Source organism: Salvelinus alpinus, chromosome 31, assembly GCF_045679555.1.
Source record: "Salvelinus alpinus chromosome 31, SLU_Salpinus.1, whole genome shotgun sequence".
In the NCBI taxonomy this organism is placed as follows: Eukaryota; Metazoa; Chordata; class Actinopteri; order Salmoniformes; family Salmonidae; genus Salvelinus; species Salvelinus alpinus.
Window position 1 is genome coordinate 24,582,916 of NC_092116.1, and position 16,284 is coordinate 24,599,199.

General features: G+C 45.5%; 1 protein-coding gene across 1 annotated transcript; it reads left to right on the forward strand.

Annotated features, from left to right (window-relative positions):
- The first annotated feature begins 2,012 nt into the window (after positions 1–2,012).
- On the forward strand, positions 2,013–15,918 carry LOC139561265 (schwannomin-interacting protein 1-like). The gene is made up of 7 exons (XM_071378249.1): positions 2,013–2,518; positions 4,615–4,951; positions 5,522–5,661; positions 7,394–7,487; positions 7,624–7,779; positions 14,957–15,074; positions 15,309–15,918. The coding sequence occupies exons 2-7, from the start codon at positions 4,685–4,687 to the stop codon at positions 15,407–15,409; spliced, it is 876 nt and encodes a 291-aa protein (XP_071234350.1). The 5' UTR covers positions 2,013–2,518; positions 4,615–4,684; the 3' UTR covers positions 15,410–15,918.
- The last annotated feature ends 366 nt before the right edge of the window (positions 15,919–16,284 follow it).

The window sequence follows — 16,284 nt, forward strand, 5'->3', positions numbered from 1 at the left end:
TGCCACCAGCCATACTGCTTGTTCTGTGCGTGATTTCCTGCAAGACAGGAATGTCAGTGTTCTGCCATGGCCAGCGAAGAGCCCGGATCTCAATCCCATTGAGCACATCTGGGACCTGTTGGATCAGAAGGTGAGGGCTAGGGCCATTCCCCCCAGAAATGTCCAGGAAACTTGCAGGTGCCTTGGTTGAAGAGTGGGGTAACATCTCACAGCAAGAACTGGCAAATCTGGTGCAGTCCATGAGGAGGAGATGCACTGCAATACTTAATGCAGCTGGTGGCCACACCAGATACTGACTGTTACTTTTGATTTTGACCCCCCCTTTGTTCAGGGACATATTATTCCATTTCTGTTAGTCACATGTCTGTGGAACTTGTTCAGTTTATGTCTCAGTTGTTGAATCTTGTTATGTTCATACAAATATTTACACATGTTAAGTTTGCTGAAAATAAACGCAGTTGACAGTGAGAGGACATTTCTTTTTTTGCTGAGTTTATGTGTATGTGACTAATAAAATTGTATTTGATTTTAGTCTCTCTCTCTGACCTGTGATACAGAGTCATTTTATATTAACTCTCATATTGAATCTTTCATCTATTTACATCAAGATAATTTGTGAGGAAAATGTCACAACAAACAGACTCAAAACCAAAATCATATTACCTACAGTCTATACAACCCAGTATACTGTATATCTTTACTGTGGAAGGTCCATTTTTGCTAAAAGCAAATCGTGGCTCTCGAGTGGTGCAGCGGTCTAAGGCACTACATCTCAGTGCTAGAGAAGTCACTAGAGACCCTGGTTCGATTCCAGGCTGTATCACAACCAGTGTTGATTGGGAGTCCCATAGGCTGATGCACAACTGGCCTGGGGTAGGCTGTCATTGTACATAAAGAGTTTGTTCTTAACTGACTTGCCTGGTTAAATATAAATTAAAAGTATTGCTGAGTCTCCCAAATCAAAATGTGCTATTTTTTTTATTCAATGTTCATTTAACATTTAACTCAGAACAAATTCTTACTTACAATGCCAGCCTACCCTGGTGACGCTGGGCCAATTGTACACCACCCTATGGGACTCCCAATCATGACCGGATGATATTCAGCCTGGATTCGAACCAGGGACTGTAGTGACGCATCTTGCACTGAGATGCAGTGCCTACGCCACTCAGGAGCCTGACTGCACTGTACTGTAGGCCACTTGTACTCATTTTCCCTCTGACTGCAGTATATCCTAAGTACATGTACAAGACAAAATACATTTTTAACACATTTATTAACCTCTTCCAGTTTCTAATAAATTACAATCTATCAATTTTGCATGTTTCGTAAAGGAGGTTGTAGTGTCTTGGTTCGGCCACAAGACGGCAGTGTAAGCACAGAAATAGAGGATTACGTGAGGAATCACCCTTTAAGGCCTAAAACTGGGCGTCGCTATGTGTGTTCCTGTCTTGTCACACACATACACGCACACACACACACCAGTCATCGTAAATCATCTCCACTACGATGACATAACGACATTTAACTAATCCCTTGGTTTTAGTGGGATTTAAACCAAATCATTAATATAGATAATAGATTACATGTAAATAAATCAGCCCCATGTGGAAGAATTCAAATTGTGGCGAGAATCACAATAGTTAGACCTAAACTTCTACATATAAAATAAACTGCATTAGAATCACAAAATTATTCACTTTCAGAATATATTTAATCGATGTATTTTGACCTTACATCGACTAAGATAAACAGAGTAAGGTATTTACACCCTATTGCATAACCTGCCTACTGCCATGATCATTTCAACATCGAATTATTAGTGTGCATATATTATCAACGTGTAAGGATTGCTGGCGTGTGACTTCTTGCCCAAATACTAATGGTACAAAGGGAATAGCCTACGAAGTTACTAAACAAAGTTTACGAACAATTGTCTGAGTTCTCCTTGCTGTCATCTCCCTGTCAATCAGAATTTAAAGTCACCCAATCAAATATACTTTCTTCAATCATTTGAATGTCAGTAGTCCACTAAAAACGGTGAAATTGGACACCTAGCATTTTTTCGTTACTTCTTCAGCCTGTCATTTCTCTCCACCCTCATCTCTCTTGCTCCCTGTGTGTCCTTACCGAAAAGCCGTGAAATTCCTGAAGGTTTACGCTTTTGTTTTTATTCTTTTGGCGCACAAATTAGTGGATTTTCTTGGCTACTAAAAACCGTTAGGCTACTAACGTAACTGCGCCACTTGTAACAAACGATCATTTCAATCATAACCGCGGAACACACGTTGGATAGTTTTGCAGTTCAACGCCCTACTCCGGTTAAAGTGAGCAAGAAATTCAGAATTAAGGAACCGGGGAATGAAAATAAGGTTGGAAAGTAAGGAGGGAGAGAAGGAAGGAGAATAAAGGGAAACTAGGAAGATTTTTTGCTCAAGGAAGAGATAGAAAGTTATGTGGGCACAATCATCGTCTCCCCCGGTTTGACAGGTCAAGAAGTTTCTACTGGGGGAATTTGGTAAGTGATTCTGATAGCCAGTGATCGATTGTGTAACCCAATAGCTACTAAACAATATACTTATGTCCTACTTCTATCGATACGTGGCATGTGTCACTTCTCGTTTTCTCTAGGCTTCCCCTAGACCTACACAATCACTTACTGTAGCCTTTCTAGTATTTCAGTCTTGAAAACACTTTTCCTTGATATAACTTTATTTTATTTAATTATATGATTATGCAGTCTTGCACTGTACACACTTCAAATCAAATGTTATTGGTCACATACACATATTTAGCAGATGTTATTGCAGGGTGTAGCGAAATGCTTGTGTTCCTAGCTCCAACAGTGCAGTGATACCTAACAATACACACACATCTAAAAGTAAAAGAATGGAATTAAGCAATATTAGGACGAGCAATGTCAGAGTCCGTAGTAGACATATAAATGTATACACTGAAAAAAAGAAACGCAACATTGAACGATTTTACAATTCAATTGAAATGAATTCATTAGGCCCTAATCTACGGATTTCACATGACTGGGCAGGGGTATAGCCATGGGTGGGCTTGTAGCATCATACCCAAGACCCGAGGCTGTAATCGCTGCCAAAGATGCTTCAACAAAGTACTTAGTAAAGGGCCTGAGTACTTATATAAATGTGATATTTCCGTTTTAATTTTTTTCAATAAATTAGCAAAAAAAAATCAAAACCTGTTTTGCTTCATCATTATGGAGTATTGTGTGTAGATTGGGGGGGGGAACAATTTAATCAATTTAAGAATTAGGCTGTAACATAACAAAATGTTGAAAAAGTCAAGAGGTCTGAATAATTTCCGAATGCACTGTATATATATATATACACACTACCGTTCAAACGTTTGGGGTCACTTAGAAATGTCCTTGTTTTTGAAAGAAAAGCACATTTTTGATCCATTAAATTAACATCAAATTGATCAGAAATACAGTGTAGACATTGTTAATGTTGTAAATTACTATTGTAGCTAAAAACGGCAGATTTTTAAAGTTATATCTATATAGGTGTACAAAGGCCCATTATCAGCAACCAAAAATTGCCAAGAAACTGAAGATCTCGTACAACGCTGTGTACTACTCCCTTCACAGAACAGTGCAAACTGGCACTAACCAGAATAGAAAGAGGAGTGGGAGGCCCCAGTGCACAACTGAGCAAGAGGACAAGTACATTAGAGTTTCTAGTTTGAGAAACAGACGCCTCACAAGTCCTCAACTGGCAGCTTCATTAAATAGTACCCGCAAAACACCAGTCTCAACGTCAACAGTGAAGAGGCAACTCCGGGATGCTGGCCTTCTAGGCAGAGTTCCTCTGTCCAGTGTCGGTGTTCTTTTGCCCATCTTAATCGTTTCTTTTTATTGGCCAGTCTGAGATATGGGTTATTCTTTGCAACTCTGCCTAGAAGGCCAGCATCCCGGAGTCGCCTCTTCACTGTTGACGTTGAGACTGGTGTTTAGTACTTTAAAGTATTTTTACTTAAGTACTTTACACTACTGCTGTTGCCACATAATAGACACTGTTAACATAGTATCATTATTACATTGGAACTCTTGATATTAGTTTTCCAAGGATTCAGTATGTTCCATGTCCATTTTCCATGGGCTCCCGAGTGGTGCAGCGGTCTAAGGCACTGCATCTCAGTGCTCAAGACGTCACTACATACCCTGGTTTGATTCCAGGCTGTATTGCAACCAGCCGTGATTGGGAGTCCCATAGGGCGGCGCACAATTGGCCCAGCGTCATCCGGGGTAGGGTTTGGCCGCGGTAGGACGTCATTGTAAATAAGAATTTGTTGTTAACTGACTTGCCTAGTTAAAGGTTCAATAAAATATTTTTAAAAACAAACGTATCTTGACTCCTCTGTTGTCACTAACTTCAAGTTATCCTAAAATATGTTCCTTTGAATAATGTTTATAGCTTCTTCAAAGTCAAATTGTCTCCTTGCATATCATAATTTTGAAGTAGCAGGCCTAACACCAAGCAGTGTAATATAGTTGTTATAACAGTAGGTTAATATATTTATTTATAACCTGTTTATAAAGTATTAATAAACAACTATTTAGTCTTTCTGTTATACCAACAGAACCGCACCCTCCTCCCCAGAGCAGTGTGAAATCTACCCACCCTGGAACTCTCTCCTACTGACACAAGAGATGGAGGGAGTAAAGGAGAGAGAGAGGGAGCGGGGAGAGGAGAAAGAGAGCGACGAAACGGAGGAAGAGGAGAAAGAGAGCGACGAGGCTGAAGAGGAAGACGATGAAGAGGAGGAGGATGAAGATGCAGAGGGAGCAGCGTTGTTGTGGCAGGAGGGCTCGTACGGAGAGGATGACCTGGGCCTACCCATAATCCACTGGGAGGCGCTGAGCCTGCACATCGCCGAGCTAGAGAAACAGGAAGAGGAAAAGAAAGAGAAGACAAAGGTGTGTGTGTGTGTATGTGTGTCAGGGGTTACAGTTGAATGCTGTCTGTTATTTATGGATGGGGCAGGAGAGCAGAGGGGGATGAGGTGGGAGAAGGTAAGGGTCAGGGTTTGAATACTGTCAGTTACTTATGGATGGGGACAGGTGATGCAGTTTAGGCCTGTGATCTGTTTGTTGGAGGGAAGTGTGCTATGTGTATCAGTGAAGCTGTGTTACAAACAAATGTTTCCATGAATGGAATTTCATTAAGTCAAGTGCTCTGTTCAGTGGCTAGTTTTGCATTGAAAGCAGTGATGTAGTTCAACATAAAATAACATGGGTAAACGCTGGTCACAGTGAATAAAGTACCGCTCCATTTACTTTTAAAGTATGTTTCTGAAATAGAAAATAGGTGACTCAACACTCACTCAAAATAAAAAAGGTGCTGAAACAGCGTTTACGTGAGTTAACCCTACACTACATCTCTGGTTGAACGATACTACATACACAATAGTTAGTAACTAAAGTTAGGTTTTACATACAAGGGATACCCTCCATATCTTGCGCTTCCTAAATCTGATTCATCTCCAGTCTTCCAGTGTCCTGGAACGAGGGAAGATGCTGTCCATGAGCCGGCCAGGAGAGAGAGATCGAGGGAAGAGTAAAGAGAGCTGGGAGGACGGAGGAGAGGAGGAGGACTGCGATAGCCGCGTGACAGCCCTGACCGCTCGGTACGAAGTATGACGCTGTCTACGAAACATAATGTTATGATAGTGTTGTTAAACAGTATAGTAAAAGTACAGTAGCCAGCCAGATAGTAATGCAGCAACCCTGGCATTGATAAACATGTCTTTGAATTGTTTTTTTACAATGGTTGAATGAATAAACTAAAACGACATCTAGACCGATGAATAAACTAAAACGACATCTTCACCGATGAATAAACTAAAACGACATCTAGACCGATGAATAAACTAAAACGACATCTAGACCGATGAATAAACTAAAACGACATCTTTACCGATTAATAAACTAAAACGACATCTAGACCGATGAATAAACTAAAACTGTCACACTGGTATAAAGGATTTTGGAGACAGGCGCAGGAATACACAATAAGGGTTTTTAAAACACCCAAAACAAACACGTATACAAAAACACTGGGCTGTACCAAACAAAAGAGCGAGGATAAACCTTGTTGAACGACACGGGACAATACCTGTAATACACAATATATATAAAGCACGCAGTATAACCGCTGCACCACCGCATAGGTACTCACACCACCAACGGACATGGGAACAATAACCGACAAGGACAGAGGGAGCAGAGGGCACATATATAACATACTAATCAGGGGAAATGGGAACCAGGTGTGTGTTATCAGGTGTGTGTTATCAGACAAGACAGTCCGGGGTTGATGATAATGGAACCAGGTGTGTGTTATCAGACAAGACAGTCCGGGGTTGATGATAATGGAACCAGGTGTGTGTTATCAGACAAGACAGTCCGGGGTTAATGATAATGGAACCAGGTGTGTGTTATCAGACAAGACAGTCCGGGGTTGATGATAATGGAACCAGGTGTGTGTTATCAGACAAGACAGTCCGGGGTTGATGATAATGGAACCAGGTGTGTGTTATCAGACAAGACAGTCCGGGGTTGATGATAATGGAACCAGGTGTGTGTTATCAGACAAGACAGTCCGGGGTTGATGATAATGGAACCAGGTGTGTGTAATTAGACAAGAGAGTCCGGGGTTGATGATAATGAATCCCGTTCGGTGAAGCCTAGAAAGCTAGTGACGTAGACCTCCGGAACTGGTAAACAGAATGAGCAGCAGTACCGGGGGGATCCGTGACAAATAAACTAAAACTACATCTAGACAGATTTAATAAACTAAAACTACATCTAGACAGATTTAATAAACTAAAACTACATCTGGACAGATGAATAAACTAAAACTACATCTGGACAGATTTAATAAACTAAAACTACATCTGGACAGATGAATAAACTAAAACTACATCTGGACAGATTTAATAAACTAAAACTACATCTGGACAGATGAATAAACTAAAACTACATCTGGACAGATTTAATAAACTAAAACTACATCTGGACATATGAATAAACTAAAACTACATCTGGACAGATTTAATAAACTAAAACTACATCTGGACAGATGAATAAACTAAAACTACATCTGGACAGATTTAATAAACTAAAACTACATCTGGACAGATTTACTAAAATTAAACTACATCTAGACCGATTTACTAAAATTAAACTACATCTAGACCGATTACTAAAATAAAACTACAGTCTAGACTGATTCTTGCCCACAAGGTTGTGAGTTTGCGTCTCACCTTTGACCTTTACGCTTCTCCCTCCGTTTCATCACACAAGTGGGATTTGTTTATGATTCTAACACCAACAAAAAAAATGGTTCGTCCTCCTCAGTCTTTCAAATCAGATGAACCTCCAGCTGTGCTTCATCAATGACAGCGGGAGCGAAGAAGAGGAGGAGGATTCTGGGGTAACTATTTGCACAAAGGTAAGTACACACTCAAAAGGTAAGGTCAGTCATAGGTAGAGTGCTACAACTCATATCAATCAGAAAGAAAATGGTTTTATTTTATTCCAGATCTTGATCTTAAAGCCCTGTCACCATATTGTTTTGGCCACTACAGAATTCCAAAATGGCGGTAAAGAATGGTTCCAACGGTTCCAGCGTGCAAGTGTCCCAGCAGCCCCAGTCCCTGGCTGCAACCAAAAGCAAATCCTCAGGCTTCAAGGCTGCGCTGAGTGCACTCAAAAACAAGCTGAGAACAGAACAGAAACGGAAGGTGAGAGAGAGTATAGGTTTAAGCAATATGGCGCTTGCTTTCCCTTGCCTTCTGATACAACCCTTGACATCTACTGGAGTGGTTAGGAAGGAGGGACTAAGGGCTGATCATCGTACTGTCCTCGAGGCCCACAGTGTTTGGTTCTTCAGTTTTATCCTCAGTTATCTTATATTCTGCCCTTCACTCTGTCCCCTGTGTCTCAGGGTCTAACCAGTTATTCTGCCCTTCACCATGTCCCCTGTGTCTCAGGGTCTAACCAGTTATTCTGCCCTTCACCATGTCCCCTGTGTCTCAGGGTCTAACCAGTTATTCTGCCCTTCACCATGTCCCCTGTGTCTCAGGGTCTAACCAGTTATTCTGCCCTTCACCATGTCCCCTGTGTCTCAGGGTCTAACCAGTTATTCTTCCCTTCACTCTGTCCCCTGTGTCTCAGGGTCTAACCAGTTATTCTTCCCTTCACCATGTCCCCTGTGTCTCAGGGTCTAACCAGTTATTCTGCCCTTCAATCTGTCCCCTGTGTCTCAGGGTCTAACCAGTTATTCTGCCCTTCACCATGTCCCCTGTGTCTCAGGGTCTAACCAGTTATTCTGCCCTTCACTCTGTCCCCTGTGTCTCAGGGTCTAACCAGTTATTCTTCCCTTCACCATGTCCCCTGTGTCTCAGGGTCTAACCAGTTATTCTGCCCTTCACCATGTCCCCTGTGTCTCAGGGTCTAACCAGTTATTCTGCCCTTCACCTTGTCTCCTGTGTCTCAGGGTCTAACCAGTTATTCTTCCCTTCACCATGTCTCCTGTGTCTCAGGGTCTAACCAGTTATTCTGCCCTTCACTCTGTCCCCTGTGTCTCAGGGTCTAACCAGTTATTCTTCCCTTCACCATGTCCCCTGTGTCTCAGGGTCTAACCAGTTATTCTGCCCTTCACCATGTCCCCTGTGTCTCAGGGTCTAACCAGTTATTCTGCCCTTCACCATGTCCCCTGTGTCTCAGGGTCTAACCAGTTATTCTGCCCTTCACTCTGTCCCCTGTGTCTCAGGGTCTAACCAGTTATTCTGCCCTTCACCATGTCTCCTGTGTCTCAGGGTCTAACCAGTTATTCTGCCCTTCACCATGTCCCCTGTGTCTCAGGGTCTAACCAGTTATTCTGCCCTTCACTCTGTCCCCTGTGTCTCAGGGTCTAACCAGTTATTCTGCCCTTCACCATGTCCCCTGTGTCTCAGGATCTAACCAGTTATTCTGCCCTTCACTCTGTCCCCTGTGTCTCAGGGTCTAACCAGTTATTCTGCCCTTCACCATGTCCCCTGTGTCTCAGGATCTAACCAGTTATTCTGCCCTTCACTCTGTCCCCTGTGTCTCAGGATCTAACCAGTTATTCTGCCCTTCACCATGTCCCCTGTGTCTCAGGGTCTAACCAGTTATTCTGCCCTTCACCATGTCCCCTGTGTCTCAGGGTCTAACCAGTTATTCTGCCCTTCACCATGTCCCCTGTGTCTCAGGGTCTAACCAGTTATTCTGCCCTTCACCATGTCCCCTGTGTCTCAGGATCTAACCAGTTATTCTGCCCTTCACCATGTCCCCTGTGTCTCAGGGTCTAACCAGTTATTCTGCCCTTCACTCTGTCTCCTGTGTCTCAGGGTCTAACCAGTTATTCTGCCCTTCACCATGTCCCCTGTGTCTCAGGGTCTAACCAGTTATTCTGCCCTTCACTCTGTCTCCTGTGTCTCAGGGTCTAACCAGTTATTCTGCCCTTCACCATGTCCCCTGTGTCTCAGGGTCTAACCAGTTATTCTGCCCTTCACCATGTCCCCTGTGTCTCAGGGTCTAACCAGTTATTCTGCCCTTCACTCTGTCTCCTGTGTCTCAGGGTCTAACCAGTTATTCTGCCCTTCACCATGTCCCCTGTGTCTCAGGGTCTAACCAGTTATTCTGCCCTTCACTCTGTCCCCTGTGTCTCAGGGTCTAACCAGTTATTCTGCCCTTCACTCTGTCCCCTGTGTCTCAGGGTCTAACCAGTTATTCTGCCCTTCACCATGTCCCCTGTGTCTCAGGGTCTAACCAGTTATTCTGCCCTTCACTCTGTCCCCTGTGTCTCAGGGTCTAACCAGTTATTCTGCCCTTCACCATGTCCCCTGTGTCTCAGGATCTAACCAGTTATTCTGCCCTTCACTCTGTCCCCTGTGTCTCAGGGTCTAACCAGTTATTCTGCCCTTCACCATGTCCCCTGTGTCTCAGGGTCTAACCAGTTATTCTGCCCTTCACCATGTCCCCTGTGTCTCAGGGTCTAACCAGTTATTCTGCCCTTCACCATGTCCCCTGTGTCTCAGGGTCTAACCAGTTATTCTGCCCTTCACTCTGTCCCCTGTGTCTCAGGGTCTAACCAGTTATTCTGCCCTTCACTCTGTCCCCTGTGTCTCAGGGTCTAACCAGTTATTCTGCCCTTCACCATGTCCCCTGTGTCTCAGGGTCTAACCAGTTATTCTGCCCTTCACCATGTCCCCTGTGTCTCAGGGTCTAACCAGTTATTCTTCCCTTCACTCTGTCCCCTGTGTCTCAGGGTCTAACCAGTTATTCTGCCCTTCACTCTGTCCCCTGTGTCTCAGGGTCTAACCAGTTATTCTGCCCTTCACCATGTCCCCTGTGTCTCAGGGTCTAACCAGTTATTCTGCCCTTCACTCTGTCCCCTGTGTCTCAGGGTCTAACCAGTTATTCTGCCCTTCACTCTGTCCCCTGTGTCTCAGGGTCTAACCAGTTATTCTGCCCTTCACCATGTCCCCTGTGTCTCAGGGTCTAACCAGTTATTCTGCCCTTCACCATGTCCCCTGTGTCTCAGGGTCTAACCAGTTATTCTGCCCTTCACCATGTCTCCTGTGTCTCAGGGTCTAACCAGTTATTCTGCCCATCACCATGTCTCCTGTGTCTCAGGGTCTAACCAGTTATTCTGCCCTTCACTCTGTCCCCTGTGTCTCAGGGTCTAACCAGTTATTCTGCCCTTCACCATGTCCCCTGTGTCTCAGGGTCTAACCAGTTATTCTGCCCTTCACCATGTCCCCTGTGTCTCAGGGTCTAACCAGTTATTCTGCCCTTCACCATGTCTCCTGTGTCTCAGGGTCTAACCAGTTATTCTGCCCTTCACCATGTCCCCTGTGTCTCAGGGTCTAACCAGTTATTCTGCCCTTCACCATGTCCCCTGTGTCTCAGGGTCTAACCAGTTATTCTGCCCTTCACCATGTCTCCTGTGTCTCAGGGTCTAACCAGTTATTCTGCCCTTCACCATGTCCCCTGTGTCTCAGGGTCTAACCAGTTATTCTGCCCTTCACCATGTCCCCTGTGTCTCAGGGTCTAACCAGTTATTCTGCCCTTCACTCTGTCCCCTGTCTCTCAGAGTCTAACCAGTTATTCTGCCCTTCACTCTGTCCCCTGTGTCTCAGGGTCTAACCAGTTATTCTGCCCTTCACCATGTCTCCTGTGTCTCAGGGTCTAACCAGTTATTCTGCCCTTCACTCTGTCCCCTGTGTCTCAGAGTCTAACCAGTTATTCTGCCCTTCACCATGTCCCCTGTGTCTCAGGGTCTAACCAGTTATTCTGCCCTTCACTCTGTCCCCTGTGTCTCAGGGTCTAACCAGTTATTCTGCCCTTCACCATGTCTCAGGGTCTAACCAGTTATTCTGCCCTTCACCATGTCCCCTGTGTCTCAGGGTCTAACCAGTTATTCTTCCCTTCACCATGTCCCCTGTGTCTCAGGGTCTAACCAGTTATTCTGCCCTTCACCATGTCCCCTGTGTCTCAGGGTCTAACCAGTTATTCTGCCCTTCACTCTGTCCCCTGTGTCTCAGAGTCTAACCAGTTATTCTGCCCTTCACTCTGTCCCCTGTGTCTCAGGATCTAACCAGTTATTCTGCCCTTTACTCTGTCCCCTGTGTCTCAGGGTCTAACCAGTTATTCTGCCCTTCACCATGTCCCCTGTGTCTCAGCGTCTAACCAGTTATTCTGCCCTTCACTCTGTCTCCTGTGTCTCAGGGTCTAACCAGTTATTCTGCCCTTCACCATGTCCCCTGTGTCTCAGGGTCTAACCAGTTATTCTGCCCTTCACTCTGTCCCCTGTGTCTCAAGGTCTAACCAGTTATTCTGCCCTTCACCATGTCCCCTGTGTCTCAGGGTCTAACCAGTTATTCTGCCCTTCACCATGTCCCCTGTGTCTCAGAGTCTAACCAGTTATTCTGCCCTTCACTCTGTCCCCTGTGTCTCAGGGTCTAACCAGTTATTCTGCCCTTCACCATGTCTCAGGGTCTAACCAGTTATTCTGCCCTTCACTCTGTCCCCTGTGTCTCAGGCTCTAACCAGTTATTCTGCCCTTCACCATGTCCCCTGTGTCTCAGGATCTAACCAGTTATTCTGCCCTTCACTCTGTCCCCTGTGTCTCAGGGTCTAACCAGTTATTCTGCCCTTCACCATGTCCCCTGTGTCTCAGGGTCTAACCAGTTATTCTGCCCTTCACCATGTCCCCTGTGTCTCAGGGTCTAACCAGTTATTCTGCCCTTCACTCTGTCCCCTGTGTCTCAGGGTCTAACCAGTTATTCTGCCCTTCACCATGTCCCCTGTGTCTCAGGGTCTAACCAGTTATTCTGCCCTTCACTCTGTCCCCTGTGTCTCAGGGTCTAACCAGTTATTCTGCCCTTCACCATGTCCCCTGTGTCTCAGGGTCTAACCAGTTATTCTGCCCTTCACCATGTCCCCTGTGTCTCAGGGTCTAACCAGTTATTCTGCCCTTCACTCTGTCCCCTGTGTCTCAGGGTCTAACCAGTTATTCTGCCCTTCACCATGTCCCCTGTGTCTCAGGGTCTAACCAGTTATTCTGCCCTTCACCATGTCCCCTGTGTCTCAGGGTCTAACCAGTTATTCTGCCCTTCACCATGTCCCCTGTGTCTCAGGGTCTAACCAGTTATTCTGCCCTTCACCATGTCCCCTGTGTCTCAGGGTCTAACCAGTTATTCTTCCCTTCACCATGTCCCCTGTGTCTCAGGGTCTAACCAGTTATTCTGCCCTTCACCATGTCCCCTGTGTCTCAGGGTCTAACCAGTTATTCTGCCCTTCACTCTGTCCCCTGTGTCTCAGGGTCTAACCAGTTATTCTGCCCTTCACTCTGTCCCCTGTGTCTCAGAGTCTAACCAGTTATTCTGCCCTTCACCATGTCTCCTGTGTCTCAGGGTCTAACCAGTTATTCTGCCCTTCACCATGTCCCCTGTGTCTCAGGGTCTAACCAGTTATTCTGCCCTTCACTCTGTCCCCTGTGTCTCAGGGTCTAACCAGTTATTCTGCCCTTCACCATGTCCCCTGTGTCTCAGAGTCTAACCAGTTATTCTGCCCTTCACCATGTCCCCTGTGTCTCAGGGTCTAACCAGTTATTCTGCCCTTCACTCTGTCCCCTGTGTCTCAGGGTCTAACCAGTTATTCTGCCCTTCACCATGTCCCCTGTGTCTCAGGGTCTAACCAGTTATTCTGCCCTTCACCATGTCCCCTGTGTCTCAGGATCTAACCAGTTATTCTGCCCTTCACCATGTACCCTGTGTCTCAGGGTCTAACCAGTTATTCTGCCCTTCACCATGTCCCCTGTGTCTCAGGGTCTAACCAGTTATTCTGCCCTTCACCATGTCCCCTGTGTCTCAGGGTCTAACCAGTTATTCTGCCCTTCACCATGTCTCCTGTGTCTCAGGGTCTAACCAGTTATTCTGCCCTTCACCATGTCCCCTGTGTCTCAGGGTCTAACCAGTTATTCTGCCCTTCACCATGTCTCCTGTGTCTCAGGGTCTAACCAGTTATTCTGCCCTTCACTCTGTCCCCTGTGTCTCAGGGTCTAACCAGTTATTCTGCCCTTCACCATGTCCCCTGTGTCTCAGGGTCTAACCAGTTATTCTGCCCTTCACCATGTCCCCTGTGTCTCAGGGTCTAACCAGTTATTCTGCCCTTCACTCTGTCCCCTGTGTCTCAGGGTCTAACCAGTTATTCTGCCCTTCACCATGTCCCCTGTGTCTCAGGGTCTAACCAGTTATTCTGCTCTTCACCATGTCCCCTGTGTCTCAGGGTCTAACCAGTTATTCTGCCCTACACCATGTCCCCTGTGTCTCAGGGTCTAACCAGTTATTCTGCCCTTCACCATGTCCCCTGTGTCTCAGGGTCTAACCAGTTATTCTGCCCTTCACTCTGTCCCCTGTGTCTCAGGGTCTAACCAGTTATTCTGCCCTTCACCATGTCCCCTGTGTCTCAGGGTCTAACCAGTTATTCTGCCCTTCACTCTGTCCCCTGTGTCTCAGGGTCTAACCAGTTATTCTGCCCTTCACCATGTCCCCTGTGTCTCAGGGTCTAACCAGTTATTCTGCCCTTCACCATGTCCCGTGTGTCTCAGGGTCTAACCAGTTATTCTGCCCTTCACCATGTCCCCTGTGTCTCAGGGTCTAACCAGTTATTCTTCCCTTCACCATGTCCCCTGTGTCTCAGGGTCTAACCAGTTATTCTTCCCTTCACCATGTCCCCTGTGTCTCAGGGTCTAACCAGTTATTCTTCCCTTCACCATGTCCCCTGTGTCTCAGGGTCTAACCAGTTATTCTGCCCTTCACTCTGTCCCCTGTGTCTCAGGGTCTAACCAGTTATTCTTCCCTTCACTCTGTCCCCTGTGTCTCAGGGTCTAACCAGTTATTCTGCCCTTCACTCTGTCCCCTGTGTCTCAGGGTCTAACCAGTTATTCTGCCCTTCACCATGTCCCCTGTGTCTCAGGGTCTAACCAGTTATTCTGCCCTTCACTCTGTCCCCTGTGTCTCAGGGTCTAACCAGTTATTCTGCCCTTCACCATGTCCCCTGTGTCTCAGGGTCTAACCAGTTATTCTGCCCTTCACTCTGTCCCCTGTGTCTCAGGGTCTAACCAGTTATTCTGCCCTTCACTCTGTCCCCTGTGTCTCAGGGTCTAACCAGTTATTCTGCCCTTCACCATGTCCCCTGTGTCTCAGGGTCTAACCAGTTATTCTGCCCTTCACCATGTCCCCTGTGTCTCAGGGTCTAACCAGTTATTCTGCCCTTCACCATGTCCCCTGTGTCTCAGGGTCTAACCAGTTATTCTGCCCTTCACCATGTCCCCTGTGTCTCAGGGTCTAACCAGTTATTCTTCCCTTCACCATGTCCCCTGTGTCTCAGAGCGTAGCGTGTGGTGATCCACTGTTGAAGAATAGAAAGCGAGACCATAGTGACCTGCAGGCCACCAGTCTCAAAGAACTCAACACTCACAGAAACTCTCTCAATAAGGCAATACAAGGTGAGGGTCACTCAGCTAATACACTTGATATACTTTGATATTAGATATAGGCTCCATTATATTTAATAGATGCAGTATATTTCACCTTTTTCATTAAGAAGTTATACCAACCTCAATATTTTACCTTAATTTCACCTTTATCAAATGATCTGTTAAACACTGCCTTTGACCTTACATTTTGTGTGCGTGTGCGTGTGTGTGTGTGCGTGCGTGCGTGCGTGTGTGTGTCATCAGACCTGAGCACTGAGCTGGTGGTTCACCTCCAGGCTCGAGACCAGCTGAGGATGGAACAGGACGCCATGCTGCTGGAGGTACAGGATATGACATCACTCTGACCCAGTCCCAGGCAAGATGGGGGACAGTTTGTGCCGCAGATTTCGTACTAGAAATTCCTCTCCAGGTTTCTATCTCTATGAGAAGGCCCATCACTATAGAATCCTTCTAATCATTCTAATTCTATGGTGAGTCGTCATCACATAAAATGGAATCCTGGTGTCGGTGATGTCACAATTAATCGATGACGGATTAGACACCGCTTCTTCAAACGAAAGGATGAGTCAAATCACTGTGAAGAGACTGCATCACTCCTAAAGACTGTTGAATTGAATTGCACAGCGTTTTCTTTTTCTTTTTATACCCAGTGAGCAAAACTGGTTGAAATGACATCATTACACCCATTTTTACATTCATTATGACATCACGTCAACCAGTTTTGTTTGCCCTCTGTGTCATTTTTGTTTGTGGGAAATCAAATGTGTATGTCTGGACTGTTAATGTTTTAGTGTTTTAGGGGGAAATAACTGGAATATTATAAGGGATTAATAAATTACCATTGCTTCCCATGGATTGATCTTGCTCTAATGTCATTGTCATCCAAGTGTTGAAATGTAATGGTTGTTTGCTAGCACATTATTCGAACTATGCGTCATATTACACCAAATAAAGTTGATTCTGATTGCATAATAATCATCTAACCACTAGGCTACCGGGGCGGCAGGTAGACTAGTGGTTAGAGTGTAGGGGCGGCAGGTAGACTAGTGGTTAGAGTGTAGGGGCGGCAGGTAGACTAGTGGTTAGAGTGTAGGGGCGGCAGATAGACTAGTGGTTAGAGTGTAGGGGCGGCAGGTAGACTAGTGGTTAGAGTGTAGGGGCGGCAGGTAGACTAGTGGTTAGAGTGTAGGGGCGGCAGATAGACTAGTGGTTAGAGTGT